The 17,684-nt window shown below is 60.3% G+C and overlaps 1 protein-coding gene across 1 annotated transcript; it reads right to left on the reverse strand.

Annotated features, from left to right (window-relative positions):
• Positions 1 to 732: 732 nt before the first annotated feature.
• Positions 733 to 6,489, reverse strand: LOC140915399 (neurotensin receptor type 1). The gene is made up of 2 exons (XM_073354987.2): positions 5,875 to 6,489; positions 733 to 2,246 (listed from the first exon to the last, which is right to left on the reverse strand). Exons 1-2 carry the CDS (start codon positions 6,257 to 6,259, stop codon positions 1,933 to 1,935), a joined length of 699 nt encoding a protein of 232 aa, XP_073211088.1. The 5' UTR covers positions 6,260 to 6,489; the 3' UTR covers positions 733 to 1,932.
• Between the last annotated feature and the right edge of the window lie 11,195 nt (positions 6,490 to 17,684).

Here is a 17,684-nt window from a genome sequence, read left to right on the forward strand (position 1 = left end):
TCCAAAAACTTCCTGGATTGTCTATGCACCGCTGTATTGCTCTCCCAGCAGATATCAGGAAAATTAAAGTCACCCATGAGAATCAGGGCATGCGATCTAGTAGCCTCCGTGAGCTGCCGGAAGAATCATAGAATCATAGAATCATAGAATATCAGGGTTGGAAGGGACCCCAGAAGGTCATCTAGTCCAACCCCCTGCTCAAAGCAGGACCAATTCCCAGTTAAATCATCCCAGCCAGGGCTTTGTCAAGCCTGACCTTAAAAACCTCTAAGGAAGGAGATTCTACCACCTCCCTAGGTAACGCATTCCAGTGTTTCACCACCCTCTTAGTGAAAAAGTTTTTCCTAATATCCAATCTAAACCTCCCCCACTGCAACTTGAGACCATTACTCCTCGTTCTGTCATCTGCTACCATTGAGAACAGTCTAGAGCCATCCTCTTTGGAACCCCCTTTCAGGTAGTTGAAAGCAGCTATCAAATCCCCCCTCATTCTTCTCTTCTGCAGGCTAAACAATCCCAGCTCCCTCAGCCTCTCCTCATAACTCATGTGTTCCAGACCCCTAATCATTTTTGTTGCCCTTCGCTGGACTCTCTCCAATTTATCCACATCCTTCTTGAAGTGTGGGGCCCAAAACTGCACACAGTACTCCAGATGAGGCCTCACCAATGTCGAATAGAGGGGAACGATCACGTCCCTCGATCTGCTCACTATGCCCCTACTTATACAAGAAAGCCTCATCCACCTCATCCCCCTGGTCCGGTGGTCTATAGCAGACTCCCACCACTACATCACTCTTGTTGCACACACTTCTAAACTTAATCCAGAGACACTCAGGTTTTTCTGCACTTTTGTACCGGAGCTCTGAGCAGTCATACTGCTCCCTTACATACAGTGCTACTCCCCCACCTTTTCTGCCCTGCCTGTCCTTCCTGAACAGTTTATAACCATCCATGACAGTACTCCAGTCATGTGAGTTATCCCACCAAGTCTCTGTTATTCCGATCACGTCATAGTTCCTTGACATCACCAGGACCTCCAGTTCTCCCTGCTTGTTTCCAAGGCTTTGTGCATTTGTATATAAGCACTTGAGATAACCTGTTGATCGCCCCTCATTGCCAGTATGAGGCAGGAGCCCTCCCCTCACAGACATTCCTGCCTGTGCTTCCTCCCGGTATCCCGCTTTCCCACTTACCTCAGGGCTTTGGTCTCCTTCCCCCGGTGAACCTAGTTTAAAGCCCTCCTCACTAGGTTAGCCAGCCTGCTGGCAAAGATGCTCTTCCCTCTCTTCGTAAGATGGAGCCCGTCTCTGCCCAGCACTCCTCCTTCATGGAACACCATCCCATGGTCAAAGAAACCAAAGCCTTCTCTCCGACACCACCTGTGTAGCCATTCGTTGACTTCCACGATTCGACGCTCCCTACCTAGGCCTTTTCCTTCCACGGGGAGGATGGACGAGAAGATCTCCTGTTCTTTTTGCAGATACAGACTAACACGGCTGCTACTCTAAAGCCTACACTGTGTCACACAGACTGAGCCATGCACCACAATAGTGACCGAAACGCCTCACAACAGCAAACACGCCGCAAACAACTCAGCAACAGATTTCCACACAAGAGCAACAACGGAACAGCGGAACTGCTAGCTAGTCAGCTGTTACACCAGCTGCAATCCCTGCTGCAGTAAGCCTCCACTTGGTCCCCTAGCACCCGGGAGGAGGGGAAAGTGTGCAAGCACGAATGCATGTGCACCAGGGTATCTCTCACACGATTGTGCCAGGACATTGTGAATAATGCATGGCTTTCTCTATTGTGCACAGGCTGTGTTTCCACTGGGCAAGGCTCATGGGCCCGCTCTCTTCCCACAGGAAAGGAGCTGTGGCTCACTGGGCTGAGAATCTCTGGAGGATTTGCTTTGCTCCCCTTTCATGGAATTTAAGGTCCACAAAGATCTTCCAGTCCTGGGCACTTGCCCTCCCGACCTGACACAGGAGCCTTGCAGTTTCTTACTGATCCAGGGCAGGAGTGGGGGAGGCTCTCGTGGCAGGCGTTGCGGAAGGAGGCTGAGGAGATGCAGAAGAGGAGGGGGTCCAGGGCACTGTTGAGGTACCAGAGAGGCAGTGAGAGGTAGGTCTTCAGCCAGGTGTAGAGCACCAGGATGCTGGTGCTCCAGCTGTGAATGTAAACGTGCATCAGGGATGACGCCGTGTCGGGGAAGTTGCAAAAGAAAAACGCAGCCACCACAGCACCTGCATGGAAGAGAGGAGAGAGATTAATGCCCAGCCACATAGCACAGGGCTCCTTGCATAATGGGATTATGCAACCATGGAGATGACCATATCATTGTCCCTCTTTTAGAACCTGATGCACAGTTGCACCCACAAACTCAGATTTCATTAAAAAAATGTCTCTCTCTGCCCTTTTGGTTTCAAAGTAAACTTTCAAAACGTGACCCAACTGTGACCAACACAATGACACCTGCCTGAGTCTGCAAAGAGCCTGAAACCACAGCTCTGGAAGAGAAAAATTACACCTTGTTTATCACGATGAACTTCAAAATCACATTTCCACTTGAATATTTTTAACCTGCTCTTGTCGCAGTTAACACCTCAGCTCACTATAACAGAGAGATCAGAAAGATGGTTTAATTTCCCTGTTTTTTCAGTATTTCTTTTGTACATGTGACAATGCTTTCTGTATAGGTAGTGTCACTATGTCATGTAGAAACAGGGAAGAGAAAAACATTTTAGAAGTAGGAAAATGGGATGTAAATCGGCAGAAATCAGCCAAGTGCTAATGGGCAGAGAGATTACTCTTAAAATGTTTTTTATGTTTACTGGATTTCATCTTGAGGGGTTCCTTGAGATTTTAACCCTCCACACTCAACCATCTCACTGCTGATCGTTAGAAGAATGTAAAGTAAATAAAATAAAAACTAAACAATAATAATCTTGCTTCTGTCCTTGCTTTTAAACAAGCTAAATAAGCAAGCAAGAGAATGTAAGGGAAAGCACAAGGCTGCACCTTTCAGTAACAAGAGAAGATAAGGGGCTAATCGAGCAGCAGGAAGGTGTTAAGAAAAGATGCAAAGTCTGCAAAGAAGTGACCCTGGACACAAGTAACCCCGCTCCTTACCTCTCCCACCAGATACAAAAGAAGTGTCCCATCACCCCCAGACCCCCAGAACGGAACAGGACCATACACTGGAAGGGTGGTACCAGGGGAGGGGCACTGCAAATATAATTCAGTTTGCCAAGAAGAGGGAGGGGGAAGAGGGAGCTCTGTCGGCGTGGGGAGCTAGGGGTCAGGAGAAGGAGGGGGTTCCAGCAGCGACTAGAAAACCAGCTGGGGGAGCGAAAGAGGAAAACTCTATCAGCGTATAGCGATAGCCCGACTGTGTGAAGGGCTTTGGAACATGCTTGTTTGGCCCCAGTAAACCCATCCCATTGCCTGCTGACTGGACTCTGGACTGTTATGTTAAGTAAGGGTGGCAATACCAGACCAGCTCTCAGAGTAGCAGCCGTGTTAGTCTGTATTCGCAAGAAGAAAAGGAGGACGAGTGGCACCTTAGAGACTAACCAATTTATTTGAGCATCAGCTTTCGTGAGCTACAGCTCACTGCATCCGATGTGGCCACTGAATGCATCCGATGAAGTGAGCTGTAGCTCACAAAAGCTGATGCTCAAATAAATTGGTTAGTCTGGAGGACAGTTCCTGGAGGACAGGTTCCTGGAGGACAGGTTCATCAATGGCTATTAGCAAAGATGGCCAGGGACACAACCCCAAGACTCTGTTTGCCAGAAGCTGGGAGTGGACGACAGGGGATGGATCACTCGATAATTGGCCTGTTCTGTTCATTTCCTCGGAAGCGTCCGGCACCGACCACTGTGAAACAGGACACTGGGCTCGATGGACCATTGGCCTGATGCAGTCTGGCTGTTCTTATGTCCTGATACGAGCTCAGGGGCCATGAGCTGCAGTCAATGTTTCCTGGGATGGGGAATGAGGAATTCAGCCTTCCTCCTCTTGCCCTGCCCAGCTGAGGGCGGGATGGGGAGATGCAGCCCCTCCCAGCGCTGCGATCCTCAGCTGCCTCCTGTGCGCCAACCCCCGAAATCAACTCTCACAACTTCCCTCGGTGCCGAATGCCCCAGCAGCCGTGCCCAGCTACCCCAGATCTCTGCCTGCCCCTCCCAGTTGCTACAATGCCACCACACAGAAACCTGCAGCACAATGAAAATCCTGGGGCAGCGTACAATGAATGATTGATTAACCAGCTGTACGGATTGCACTGGACTGGGCAGAAGGGGGCAGTAAGGGAGAGAGGGCTGGGGGAGCACAGCCACTGAATTCTGGTGCCTGCCAAGCGATTCCAGGGTCCCTATCGAATAGTTTAGGTCCAGCATGCTGAACGAGCCACAGGGCCTTGGTTATGGATGGGGCCGGGCCAGGCCATTAGGGAAGTAGACAGGTTGGGACTGGACCCTGCGATGTGGCTCAGCCCCGGCCCCCAGGAGGGATGAGCCCACCGACAAGGGAGATTTGCATAGAGAGTGTTCACTGTGCTTGGCACAGAGGCTGCCTGCCGCTGGGACCGACTCCATTCGTGGCTGCAGGAATTCTTTCCTGCAAAGGGAGCTTGAGGGAACTGGCAATCCCCACTAGCGGCCAGCATCCCGCCAGGCCAGGGCGCTGAGCGAGCCAGCCACCTGCGGAGCACAACCCGGGAACGGAACGCGCAGCTGGAAGGAGTCAGCGGCATCTGCTCAGCCGTCTGGAGGGGTCTGACGAACAGTGGAGACAGGAGGGTCTGTTTGTTCCGGAGGCGCTGGTCACAGTGCCATAGCATAGGTTACACTGGGCTTTGCATGTGGACTGTGAGCTCCTGGGGCAGGGAGCACGTCTCCCTGTGTGTCTGTACCACACAGAGCCAGGTCCAGCGGGCCTGATCCCGACTGAGGCCTGCGCTGTTCATGCCACAACACTAAGAACAGCAGTGTCAGGATTGCACTTCCTGCGGGGCAGATGGGACCGGTGCATCAGCGGCTGACGCTGTCGGGATGACTCTGCTAGGAGCATGTATTGGCTTGACCTTCTCTCCCTGCAGGGGCTGGTTAACTCCTAGGTGCACCCTGGATATTGGATGTGGCAGTCGGATTTATGCAGCTTTTCACCCCTCCAGTTTGTTAATACAAATTATTTATTTTACTGATTAAAACGAGTCTCAAAGTATGGTTTAGCTTTTCAAAGGGGCTGGAGGAGGTGCAGGATACCCTCCCAGGCCCCCCACATTGCCCCAGGCCCACTGGACCATCCCAGCCTCACTGGACTGCCCCAGCTGCGCTGAACCGCTCCAGGTGCACCAGACCACCCCAGGCCCAGGTCCACTGGACTGCCCCAGGGGCAGTGCGTGGGGCAGTACACGATGTGATAAAACAAGCAGGATGTGACGCTGCTCTGTGTATGTGGGTGTGATAATACATTGGATCGAGCCCCAGGTCTGCCACTGACTCCTGTGACTTGGACAAGTCACTTAGGCCCAGATATTCTGAAAGTGGCCTCTGAGTTTGGGGCTCGGTCTGAGCCAGCTGGGGCCCGACTTTCAGAGGTGCCGAGCATGCATCCTGACCGGGGGCTCCGGGTATGCGGCAGCTCTAAGTATCAGGCCCCAGGTGTTCAGAGGTGGCCTCTTAGAACTTGTCACTGGGGATGAGAGGCCACGTCTGGAAGCGTGGGGTCTTTCCGCGGCCCCCCCCCCCCGGCCTCCCCACCTGTGAAATGGGCTGAAGACATGCCCTGCCCCAGGAAAGTGCTGCAGGGCCCTGGGCCAGAAGGCGCTGGGGTAACACTGAGCGCCGTTCAGAGGCTGTCACTCACCCATGAGGTGCCGGGCCTTCCTCTCCGACAGAGGCAGGCTCCCGGGGGGCTGGTGGACCTGTGCAGAGAAGCCCCCTGAGCAGGGGTGGGTCAGGCCCATCTCCTCCCGCTGCCGGCGGGTCTGGCTGAGGTGGCGGAAGATGAGGAGGTGGAAGGTGACGATGGCGGCCAGGGGGAGCAGGAAGCAGAGGACACTGCGTGCTTCGATGATGCTCTTGTAGATGGCGTACGGCTCGGGCTCCAGCATCTCGCAGACCCGGCGGGTGGAGGTGTAGTCCAGGATGCAGGCTGACGCCTTCCCGTAGACCACGGTGAGGGGCGCCGAGCTCAGGAGGGCCAGCAGGTAGGCCATGCGGGACCGCCGCAGGCCGGCCGTGGCCCACATGGGGTGGCAGATGGCCGCGTAGCGCTCCGCGGTGAAGGCGACGATGGTCCAGCTGGCGGTGGTGCTGGGCCATGAAGCAGAGCTTGCAGACGGCGTCGCTCAGGGCCCGGGGGCCCCGTCTGTCCGCCCCCCCCGTCTGCCAGAAGGAGCAGTCCCGGGTCCCCGGCACAGTGAGCAGCATCAGCACGTCGGCCGTGGCCAGGCTCAGCAGGTAGAAGCGCCCGGCGCCCGCCCTCATGCGCCCGCTCCGCAGCAGCGTCAGCAGGCTCAGCCCGTTGGCCAGGAGCCCGAAGACGAAGAGCAGGCTGTAGAAGACGGTGACGGGGATGGCCACGTAGTCGGGCTCCTGCTGCTGGGCGCCGATCAGGAGGAGCTGGGGGTCTGGCTGGGTCGCGTGGGCCCCCGCGGTGCTGTTCCCGGCCAAGTGGTTCTGAGCAGTCAGGTACCCCAGGCAGTCGCTGGCCGCAGCACCCAGGGGCTCAGAGCTGTTGGTGCTGGCGCTGGGGGCCATCCAGGCAGCCGGGGGGCCCTGGGGAGCCAGGGGGCCTCACCAAGGAGCTGGGTTCACTCTCCAGGGCCAAGAGAACTGCAGAAGCAGCTTCAGAATCCGACCCCCCTCAGCCGAGCGCTGTGTCCTGCCTCCGTGACGGGGGAGAGCAGGGAATGCTGGGAAGGCGCGGGAGCATCAGTGAGTGCCCCGGGGTGGATTCGGGGCAGGTTTCTCCTGGTCCAGCCTGACTCCTAGGCTCTGCAGCAGCCGGCCCCTCGAGGGAAAGCAATGAGCTGTCATGGTTTGTCTCCCTCCCTGCAGAGGGGCCCCGAGGGGCCGGGGGGGGGACGGTTAGGTGGCTTCACCCTGCCCACCACCCTGAACACCAGGCCCCTTCCCAGCCCTCCCAGACGCTGGCTGCTCCCTCTCTCCTGCAGGAGGGGCTGCTGAGGGAGGCAGTGGCAGGGCTGGGGAGAGGACCCAGGAGTCCCTGGCCCCAGCCCTGCCCACTAGCCCACGCTGTCTCAACGTTGGGGGCTGGGGAGGGCGGCAGGCCATGGTGTGCCATCCACTCAGCTGCCTGGGTGCCGCTGTGCCCCCACGGCGGCAGACCCCTGGCCCCGCAGAAGGCGGCTGGAGAAGGATCCGCGGAGATGCAGCAGCTCTGACTGATCAGCCCAAGAGCCAGGCAGCCGGGATACAGGGAGGTGGGAACAAAGGGGGGAGGGAGGCTCCTGGGCTGCACCCCCTGGCCCCTCACCATGGCCAGGGGAGGAGCACTGGTGAGGGGGGGCAGGTCTGAGAGCCCAGCTCCCGTCGGTAGGCCCAGCCCCAGGTCCCAGCGCACTGGATGGCCCCGCAGCGAGCAGGCTCCCCTGGGCAGCTCCCCCAGCAGGGAGCACTCTCCCTGGGTCCTGGCCCTCAGCCCCACAGTGCCATCCACACCACGTCCTCTCTGGGGGCTGGAAGTGTCCGGGAAACATAGCGACCCCCACCCCACACCCCTGGGCTGCAGCTGCTGCCAGGGCGAGGCTGTTCAGGGCGAGGGGCAGAGGCCTGCCCACCCATGCTGACCTGGCAGGGCCTGGCCACACCAGAGCCAGGTGTGTTCTTGGCACAGGGCAGCGGACGCGGCACATGTGGGTTTGTGACGCGGGTTAGCGGCAGGCTTGTGCCCCTAAGGCTGCAGGCCGCGTTGCTGGGTCCGCGCTGCTCGTGGGCCAGAGCACACCTGGGTTCGCAGAGCAGCCCTGCCCCGAATTGGTGGAGGTGGGGCTGGGCACGGGTCCCCAGGGGCGCCCGAGGAGCCGGCTCTGCCCCTTTCCTGATACAGGGAGGGCACAGGCCACCGCCCCTGGGTCTCCCCAGGTTGTCCCTTGGCACATCCTAGCTGGGGGAACCAGGATACTCAGGGCTCCCTGCACGACCAAGGGGGGACCTGGCAGCACCTCCCCGGGCTAGCGGGGAGAATGACTTTCTAGGAAGCTGCTCCACAAGGAGCTGCCCTGAGCAGAGGGCCCTTCCCCCTGGGGCAGATGGAGGGGCTGCTGGGGCACACCCGGCCCCCTCCCCTCCTCCATGCCCCCTACTGCCAGCCTTCACCCCCCCACCACAGCCCCCCCCCCGTGTGCTTCTGGGGCACACCCCTCCCCTCCCCTCCTCCATCCCCCCCTGCTGCCAGCCTTCACCCCCCCACCACAGCCCCCCCTGTGTGCTTCTGGGGCACACCCCTCCCCTTCCCTCCTCCAACCCCCCCTACTGCCAGCCTTCCCCCCCCACACACACCACAGCCCCCCCCGTGCTTCTGGGGCACACCCCTCCCCTTCCCTCCTCCAACCCCCCCTACTGCCAGCCTTCCCCCCACACACACCACAGCCCCCCCCCGTGCTTCTGGGGCACACCCCCTCCCCTCCCCTCCTCCAACCCCCCCTACTGCCAGCCTTCACCCCCCCACCACAGCCCCCCCCCGTGCTTCTGGGGCACACCCCCTCCCTTCCCCTCCTCCATCTCCCCCTGCTGCCAGCCTTCACCCCCCCACCACAGCCCCCCCCCGTGCTTCTGGGGCACACCCCCTCCCTTCCCCTCCTCCATCTCCCCCTGCTGCCAGCCTTCACCCCCCCACCACAGCCCCCCCCCGTGTGCTTCTAGGGCACACCCCTCCCCTTCCCTCCTCCAACCCCCCCTACTGCCAGCCCCCCCCCGTGCTTCTGGGGCACACCCCCTCCCTTCCCCTCCTCCACCCCCCCTACTGCCAGCCTTCACCCCCCCCCCACACCACAGCCCCCCCCCGTACTTCTGGGGCACACCCCCTCCACTCCTCCATCCCCCCCCACCGCCAGTGTTCACCCCGCACCTCCCCCATCCCCCCCTGCTCTGGGGCGCCCCCCGCGTTCTAGCGCCGGGGACCTCTCGCGTGCACCCCCCGCCCGCCTATCCGCCCCCCCCGTCTGTCCGGCACCCCCCGCCCGCCTATCCGGCACCCCGTCTGTCCGGCACCCCCCGCCCGCCTATCCGGCACCCCGTCTGTCCGCCCCCGCCGTCTGTCCGGCACCCCCCGCCCGCCTATCCGGCACCCCCCGCCCGTCTGTCCGCCCCCCCGTCTGTCCGGCACCCCCCGCCCGCCTATCCGCCCCCCCCGCCCGTCTGTCCGCCCCCCCGTCTGTCCGGCACCCCCACTCCGGGGCGCCGGGTCCCCCACTCACCTGTGCGGAGCCTCGCGGCGCTGCTGGGAGCCGGGCTGGGGTCTGCGGCGCTGCCAGGCGGCGGGGCGGCTCCTGCCCAGGGACCTGCCCCCCGCCTGCCCCCCACCCAGCCGGGCCGGGGCTGCCGCTCGCTGGCCGCCCCCCGCTCCGCCAGGCACCGTCCGCCGGGCTCCCAGGGCGCAGCCCGATCCCCGCAGCCCGGCTCCGCGCTCGGGGCGCAGCGACCTGGGGCCCGGGAGTCGGGACAAACAGGCCGAGCCTAGGGATGCTGGGGGCAGCCCAGAGCACCGGGGGGCAGGACCCCGGCCAGCGCCCCGACCCCCTGGGCATGGGACCCCGGCCAGTGCCCGGCCCTCCTGGGCATGGGACCCCGGCCAGCGCCCCGACCTCCCTGGGCATGGGACCCCCAGCCAGCGCCCAGCCCCCCGGGCATGGGACCCCGGCCAGCGCCCCGACCTCCCTGGGCATGGGACCCCGGCCAGCGCCCGGCCCTTCTGGGCATGGGACCCCCAGCCAGCGCCCCGACCCCCCTGGGCATGGGAGCCCCAGCCAGCACCCGGCCATGAGACCCCCAGCCAGTGCCCGGCCCCCCTGGGCATGGGACCCCCAGCCAGCGCCCTGACCTCCCTGGGCATGGGACTGCCGGCCAGTGCCCAGATCCCCCTGGGCATGGGACACGCAGCCAGTGCCCGGCCCCCCCTGGGCATGGGACACGCAGCCAGTGCCCGGCCCCCCCTGGGCATGGGACCCCCGGCCAGCGCCCAGACCCCCCGGGCATGGGACACGCAGCCAGCGGCCGGCCTCCCAGGGCATGGGACCCCGGCCAGTGCCCGGCCCTCCTGGGCATGGGACCCCGGCCAGCGCCCCAACCTCCCTGGGCATGGGACCCCCAGCCAGCGCCCAGCCCCCCGGGCATGGGACCCCGGCCAGCGCCCCGACCTCCCAGGGCATGGGACCCCAGCCAGCGCCTGGCCCCCCCTGGGCATGAGACCCCGGCCAGCCCCCGGACCCCCCAGGCATGGGACCCCGGCCAGCGCACCGACCACCCTGGGCATGGGACACCGGTCATTGCCCCCCTCCCCTGGGCATGGGACCCCAGCCAGCGCCTGGCCCACCCTGGGCATGGGACCCCCAGCCAGCGCCCAGACCCCCCAGGGCATGGGACCCCAGCCAGTGCCGACCCGGTGCGTGACCCCAGCCAGCGCCCCGACTCCCCCGGTAATGTAGCACAATAGCAGCCTCTGCCCTCTCCCCTGCACTGGCAGCCACAGCGGTCCCAGCTGGCAACAGCGCCCTGCAGCAACAGAGGGGGCAGAAATGCACCTGGGAGCACCAAGGGGCAGCAGGCGGCAGAGGGAGCTGGGGCTCCCTCCCTACACCCGGGCTGGCGTGGTATGACGAAGTGGGACTGTTCTTAATGTTTCCTCTGAATAGTGTGGGGGTGCCTCAGTTTCCCCTACGCAGTTCTTAAGTATCTAGGGGGTGGGGTAAGGGTGTATGATCGTTGCAGAGCCCTAGAGGGCAGGTGTGTGCAGGGGTCTGGACACAGACAATGGCCGACACCCTGTTTCCTGGCAACTGATGTCCTGGCCTTTCCCCCCCCCCCCCCGCAAGGTGAGAGCTAAAGGGCTGGAGAACAAAGGAATCCGGTGACCTCCTGGCCCGGGAAAGGGACAAAGCCCAGAGGAGGAGGGGCTGGAGGGAGTTTCAGTTTGGGGCTGGCTGGGGACGAGGAGCGAAGGGCAGATGTGGTTGTCTGGCTCACTGCCCCCCAAAAGGGACCCGGCTGAGGGGTCTGGTTCTCTGCACCTGCAAGCTCTGTTTTAGACCATGTTACTGTCGTCTAATAAACCTCTGTTTCACTGGCTGGCTGAGAGTCACGTCTGACTGCGAAGTTGGGAGGCAGGACCCTCTAGCTTCCCCAGGACCCCGCCTGGGGGGACTCGCTGTGGGAAGCGCTCGTCCAGGAAGGAGACGCTAGCACTCATGGAGGGTAAGGATGGCTTCCATTCAATGGCTAGACAGGCATGTCAAGAGCGGCCTGCAGACGTTTCCCATGAGGCTGGGCTATCACTGAGGCATGGGAAAGAAGAGTCACTTACTTTCCCCAGAAAGTCAGCGGTGCTCCTGCAGGGTGCAGCATCTGGAGCCTGGGGCACCCCCAGTGCTCTTGGCAGAGATCGGAAAGATGAACAAGAAGCCGACAATGATATTGAGCAGAAATGTCACCAGCGCGATCACATTTCAACGATCCCAGTGCACACCATTAGAGGTTGATTTATGCTTGCCTGTTGCCGTGATGCTCTGAGGCCACAAAGAAATCCAGTTGTGTCTCGGCATAAGACAGTCATTCAAAGTAACAGAAACAAAGGGAAACAGTTCCAAGTGGTAATTTTAACCCGTTGATGGGGTCATTGTTCATCCCCGTTTCTATGGTAATGACACCACTTGACAGCTCCACATCGTACGTCATCGTAAAGCAGACGAAATAAGCTTTCAAGTGACATAGGACGTGCGTGTAGAGGGTAAACTATGTCGCCCAAATCGGTGGAATCTGCTCGTCTCATCCCAACGGCATCAGAGCCGGCAGCCAGTGACAGTCGCTAATTTTCCTCCAGGCCTGTGCTGGGCTGTCACGGGGGTGTACTCCCCACTGGGGGTCCTCCTTGTGGGCACGTCTGGGGAATAGCTCCGCTCGGTCCGATTCCCGTCTGGCTCTCGTTCGCACAGCGGCCCCTCTGGCATTCCAGGAGCTGCCATGCTCCCTCTTTGTGGCTCGGCACCGCGGCCCCCTCACTATGTGGTTCCCCCTTTCGGATGATCTGTCTCAGGCCATCTTCCGTTCTGCTGCCCAGACTGCATCACTTCCCCAGCGGCGGGCAGAGGAACCTGGCCTGCTGCTCTGGGTTCCAGCTCAGGGACCCTCAAATCAGCAGCTGGGGTTGGCTCCATCCCAAACCTTGCGCGTTTCCCCTGAGCCTTCTCCCACTTGTCTGTCAGACTTCCTTCTCCACCACGGCCTGGGTGCACCTAGGGCTTTGGCTCTCCCCCAGGTGTTCTCCTTTCCCTCTTTGCAGACTTCCCCACCCTGCATCCCCCTTGTGCTGTCAGCTCCTGGCTTTATATCACCCCACCTGCTCCACCATCAAGCGGGGCTGCTTAGGCCACATTCCCCTCAGGAGTGGCCTGTTCGCAGCCTCATGAAACCCTTTCTAGGCTAGCGTGGGGTGAACACAGGGGTGTCCAAGGCTGGTGGGGTGCACTAGCAGACAGACAAAGCATTCCCACCCCCTGCTAATGATCGCTGACAACCTCCTCTCCCCTCACCTGTTCACCGAGCCTGGATTGGAGGCTTGCACTGGCTGACTCCACGTAGTCCTGTGTCCCGGTGCCCAGAGAATTAACGGTGAGACCAGACAAGCTCTGATGCTGCTGAACTGGGTCAGCGGCAGGGGGGCACTGCAGGGCCCGGGCCAGGAGGGAGTCGGTGTCCAGGTAGGAGCTGATGGCTCAAGCTGCAGAAGCCTCTCCCCAGGGACAGGCTGGACACCCCCTGCTTGGGCCATGTACAGCCAGACGGGGTGAGACACTGCAGCCTGGGAACGGTTCTGCCAAGGCCTTGGGAGATGGGGAGTTAACGCCAATGGGTCTCCTCTACCCCGACCACCCAAGATCCTGTCTCCAACCCAGGGACAGGGCTGGAACCGGGCTGTAGATGCAATGCACCTGAGCCAGAGGCCAAGGTGGCTGGAGGGGAGTAATGAGGCAGAGAGGAGCTGGCGGGAGAGTCTCTCAGCCCAGGATAAGCTCCTGGGGGCCCAGACTATGCCCCCGCCCCTAGGAAATGCCTTGCTGGCCCCCAGGAGCTCGTCGTCTCAGACATTCCCATCACAACGGTGGTGTCCGGACTGGCTCAGACACGCCTGCAGTGAGAACAGAACCGCTCCCCTGGCTCCTGCCGGAGGGGACAGGGCAGCACGAGCGCTGCATGAATCCAGAGAAAGCGGGGCTGGAAAGCTCCTGGTGTGTGCCCCACAGCAGCAGAATGAAGGCAGCCAGGACTTGCATGCGGCTGAGAACAATCCGAACTCCTTACATCCCCTGGGTGCCAAGGTAACGGGCGCAGGACAGCGTGCAAAGAGCTCCCTGAACCCACAGCTCAGCGGTCAGCAGCCAGGAAAATGCCAACAAGATGTTGGGTTGCACCTTTTTCCGATGCCATTCTATGCATCAAGGGTATGGCCTATTCTGATTGCCGTATGCAGGAATGCTTCCAGCCCCCAGCTCACCAGGAGAGCGAATAGAAAGGTTCAGAGAAGGGTGACAAGAACGATCCAGGGCCTGGAAAAACTCTCACATGGAGAGACTGAGCAGCGTGGAGTGGTTCCCTTAGGGGAGAGAAGACAGCACACAAGTAGATGCAACAGCGGGACACAAAACAATAGCTGGGAAAGAGAAGTAGATCGGACGCTCCTGTACTCCTGGCTCCTCACACAAGACCAAGGGCCATTCAGTGATGCTGAAAAGTGGAAATCCAGCACTGATAGAAGGAAATACTTTCATGAGTCTGTGGACCTCAGTCACAAGATGTCACAGAGGCCCAGAGTCCACGTGTCTGAAGCATAAGTGTCAAATGTGCCTCGAACATGAGTTAACATCTACAGTTCTCTCTCTGCCCTTCTAACTGCCTGTGGCAACCTCACCCAATGGCTTCCTCACAGAGCTAGAGACAATAGGCATCAAAAGACGCATCCCAACAGGGGAATCCTGGAGAGGGAGCATTAATTAAGCTAAACTTAAAATACCAATTCCCAGGAAAGCTCAGATGCTCAGGAAGAAACCTTCCAACTCTTCGTCCTTCAGCCCAAAGCTGCTCAGAATTTACTTGTGGATAAGACGCCCACCTCTAACTAGAGAATGCCTCCTGGGCAAGAGACCAGAATAACGGCTCTAGTCCGGTGCCAGGTCTCCATTGTCTCCTCTAGGCTAACCAAGGGCCAGAATGGAGTGTAGAAAAAACAAGTTTAAACTAGCTAAGAACAGCTTGCTGTGTGACTCAAACAGGCTGGAATTTCCACAGCTCAAACTTCCTGAGGGCTGCAGAAGTCCAATCTGTGTCTCTCACCCAACTTAGAAACTGTACATGTGTGCACTGTGCAACTAGCCATCTCTCTGTATGGCTTGTTCCACCAACACATCTCTCAGCCCAGGATAAGCCCTGGAAGAGGTAAAATGAGAAGTACTGAATATAATCAAAGAACGTAGGGCTCCTGCCCACGAGATTCCGAGGAACCAGCCGAGATTTCCTTTGTAACTGACGCTACGAGTGGTAGGAATTGCACAGCCCAAGCAGGAAAAGGGGATGCTGGGAGATAAGTGCCGCTAACCAGGGTATAGCTAGGAACTGTTAGAAGGCATTGCTTTAGAAAGAAGACCAGTCAATAGTCTGGGCCGATACTGAAATCCAGCCAGGCTTGGATTGATCTCCTTAGTTGCTGGTAAAGATTGATTTCAGGTGACACACAGAAATCAAGGGAAAAAAAATATCCACGTGGGTGCAGGAGGCTCCTTGCATGGCCCCCGGGCTGTAGAAACAGGAACGGGGGCTCCTCCTCGCTGCCCTACCCGAGGTCTCTGCCTGCCCTGCACCTGCCGAGGTCAGGCACCACTCAATAATTGTCTGTCCCCCCTCCTCAGCCCTCCCCCGGCAGTGTCCCACAGCTGTGGAGATTCAAAAAATAAAAACAAGAAGTCAAACCGCATTCCACCACGCCCCGAGGACATTCCAGCGGATCCCAGCCGAAAAAAATGCTTAAAAAGAAACGTTGATATGATCTGTCAAAATGATAAACTCGAAGTCTGCCACGGCCAAACACAGCCCAGGACAGGAATCAAACGACTCCACCGAGTAAAAGGCGCACGGGAAGCATGTTTGCAGCGTTGCTGGAGCCACGTTGGCTCCCGGGATATCAGCAACACGGTGGGGGAAGGAAAACCTTTGATTGGACCCAATCCTGCGGGTGAGACAGGCCGACCATTTGTTCTTTCCTGGAGCCCTGTGCACACCGGGAAGCATTGCTCCCCCCACCAGAGGCTGGGCCGGTAAAGATCTCTCTCCCCCCACCCCGTCTCCTTGAAAAAGTCACACATCGGTGCCCTCTACTGGCTGCTGCTGGAAGCGGAGCAGAGCCCAGAGCTGAAAGCTACAAGCCTGTTGGAAAGTCCCCAGCAGAAATCAAGAGGGTGGCTTCCTCCAGCAGGGTCTGGACAGAGTACACACACCTGAGGCCACAGTGTGGGACACCAGGGCTTACTGACCACCCCCCACACCCCCCCCAGCATCCTCACCCTTTGGCCAGGGTCACAGGCCCAAGGGTTGAGTGACACCACCAAGAAGCTGCAGAACCCGACACGTGACCAGCACATGGTTTGGATTCTAACACTCATATTTCCACAGTCCCCGGCCCCAGCAAACTGGCCTAGGAGAGTTAAAACAAGAACTTTAGACAACGGTTTTTGAGATTGCAAACGAGCCCCTTTCAGGCCAAACCATTCACACCGCCAGGCCTACGCTCCTGAAAGCGCGGTTCGGCCATGCACATCCTTGCTCTTGGGGACTGCTCGCGGTACGAGAGAACTGAGGCTTGACTGGTCGAGACATGATGGGGATTTGCACTGCTCCTACCAGCTCAGCCCCAGCCTTAGTCTAGGAGACCTGTGTGCCAGCCTGTCGGGGTGTGCTCGGGTTACACCTCGTGCCCTGGCTGGGTCTGTGCTTGACTGGACATTGTGCTCTACCAAGAAGAGCCAGAGTTACGAGGGGAAGTAGTCAGGGTTAGCTGGGCGACACCCTCTACTGCTTCACGGCTTGAGCCGACCTGACCCATGGGGACATCCTGCTGGCAAGGCGGGCCCCACCGTCTGCCATGGTGGCAATTCCTGTGCACCCCACAGACAATGCCCAGGTGAGGAGACCCAGCAGCACCCTAGCCCCGGGGGAAGGGAACGGGGCAGCAGGGGGTGTATAGGAATCGGGTATGTGACCCCCTGGGGGTGCTCAGCGCTCAGGTTTAGACACTGTTGGAGCAGCAGTGTGGCTGCAGCAGGCCTGGCGGGGGGCCCAGTTAGAAACACGGGGATTTAGTGCCCCCCGGGGCTCCACCACAGCGTGTTTGCTGGGTACAGAGGACATGACGGGGGGCGCCGCGCTGGCCAAGGAGAGAAAGACCCACTCCACCATTAGCTGGGTCCCGGCTGGATTTTTTTGTTCCTCCTTCCTCAGGGCTGGGGCTCTGAGGCTCCCCAGAGAATCCCCTCAGGGACATGGCCCATGGGTCTTGCTCCCCTGCACAGGGGCTAACTGGTGACCTTAGGAATCTCCCCCCCCCCCCCCGAGACCGGCAGCAACCTTGGGGGGGATTTGCCTCCCTCTGCGGGCAGCATGAGGTGCAGGCCCCACGCTGGGATCATCTGGCTGCCTGCCCTACTCACTTCCCGGTCAGGGGCCTCAGCCTGGAGGGGGGCCCCTGCTCCCCCTGTTCCCTGCCTGTGACCACAGTGGTTTAGGCCCAGGCCCAGTGCCGGGTGCTGGGCTGGGGGACCTGTTGGCTCCTTTGCTTTGGCACAGCAGGCTGGTGAGGCCACACTGCCACCGCAGAAGCGTCGAGCGGCCTAGTTTCCCCAGCCCCGCTCTCCTCCCTGGAGCACCGACCAGCGCGGCTGCCCGGCGAGGCCCTGGCTGGGCCGTGAGGCCTTTCGGAGACATTCCTCAGCTCGTCCCCACCCTCTCCTGGCCCAGCCCAGCGGGGTCTACAGCCCGCTTCAGGGGGCGAGGGTCTCCTCGCGTACCCGCACAGTGCTAACAAACCACACGGGCCTCGGAGCAGCACGAGCCTGCATGCGGCGGGGGGCCGGGGGGGGTCAATGCTCCCGCTCAGAGCAGCGGAGTCCAGCCCGGTTAGAGCGCCCCCGGCAGGCCCCGGCCCAGGGATGGGACACGCCGCGCCCTAGCAGAGCCGGCTGGGACAGGCTGGGGGTGGGGGGACTGGCCAGCAGCCCGGCTCTCAGCCCCACGAGCCGGCGGGCGGGAACGGAGTGAGCGTACAGTTCCCCCAGCCTCCCCACGGCCACTTTCTGCCCAGCCACACCCCAGAGTGCCAGGCCCGGTCCCGTTTCCAGGCCCCATGGGCGCAGGGCACTGGACAAACCCGCCATGGGTCTGAGCACAGCATGG

Source organism: Lepidochelys kempii, chromosome 7 (genome assembly GCF_965140285.1).
Source record: "Lepidochelys kempii isolate rLepKem1 chromosome 7, rLepKem1.hap1, whole genome shotgun sequence".
Taxonomy (NCBI): Eukaryota; Metazoa; Chordata; order Testudines; family Cheloniidae; genus Lepidochelys; species Lepidochelys kempii.

Excerpts from the sequence above, each read along its gene's own strand:
- LOC140915399 (XM_073354987.2), bottom strand. The coding sequence starts at position 6,259 with ATGTGGGCCACGGCCGGCCTGCGGCGGTCCCGCATGGCCTACCTGCTG. Across the intron at positions 2,247-5,874 it reads GAAGGCCCGGCACCTCATGG|GTGCTGTGGTGGCTGCGTTT; the intron begins GTGAGTGACAGC and ends TCTTCCATGCAG.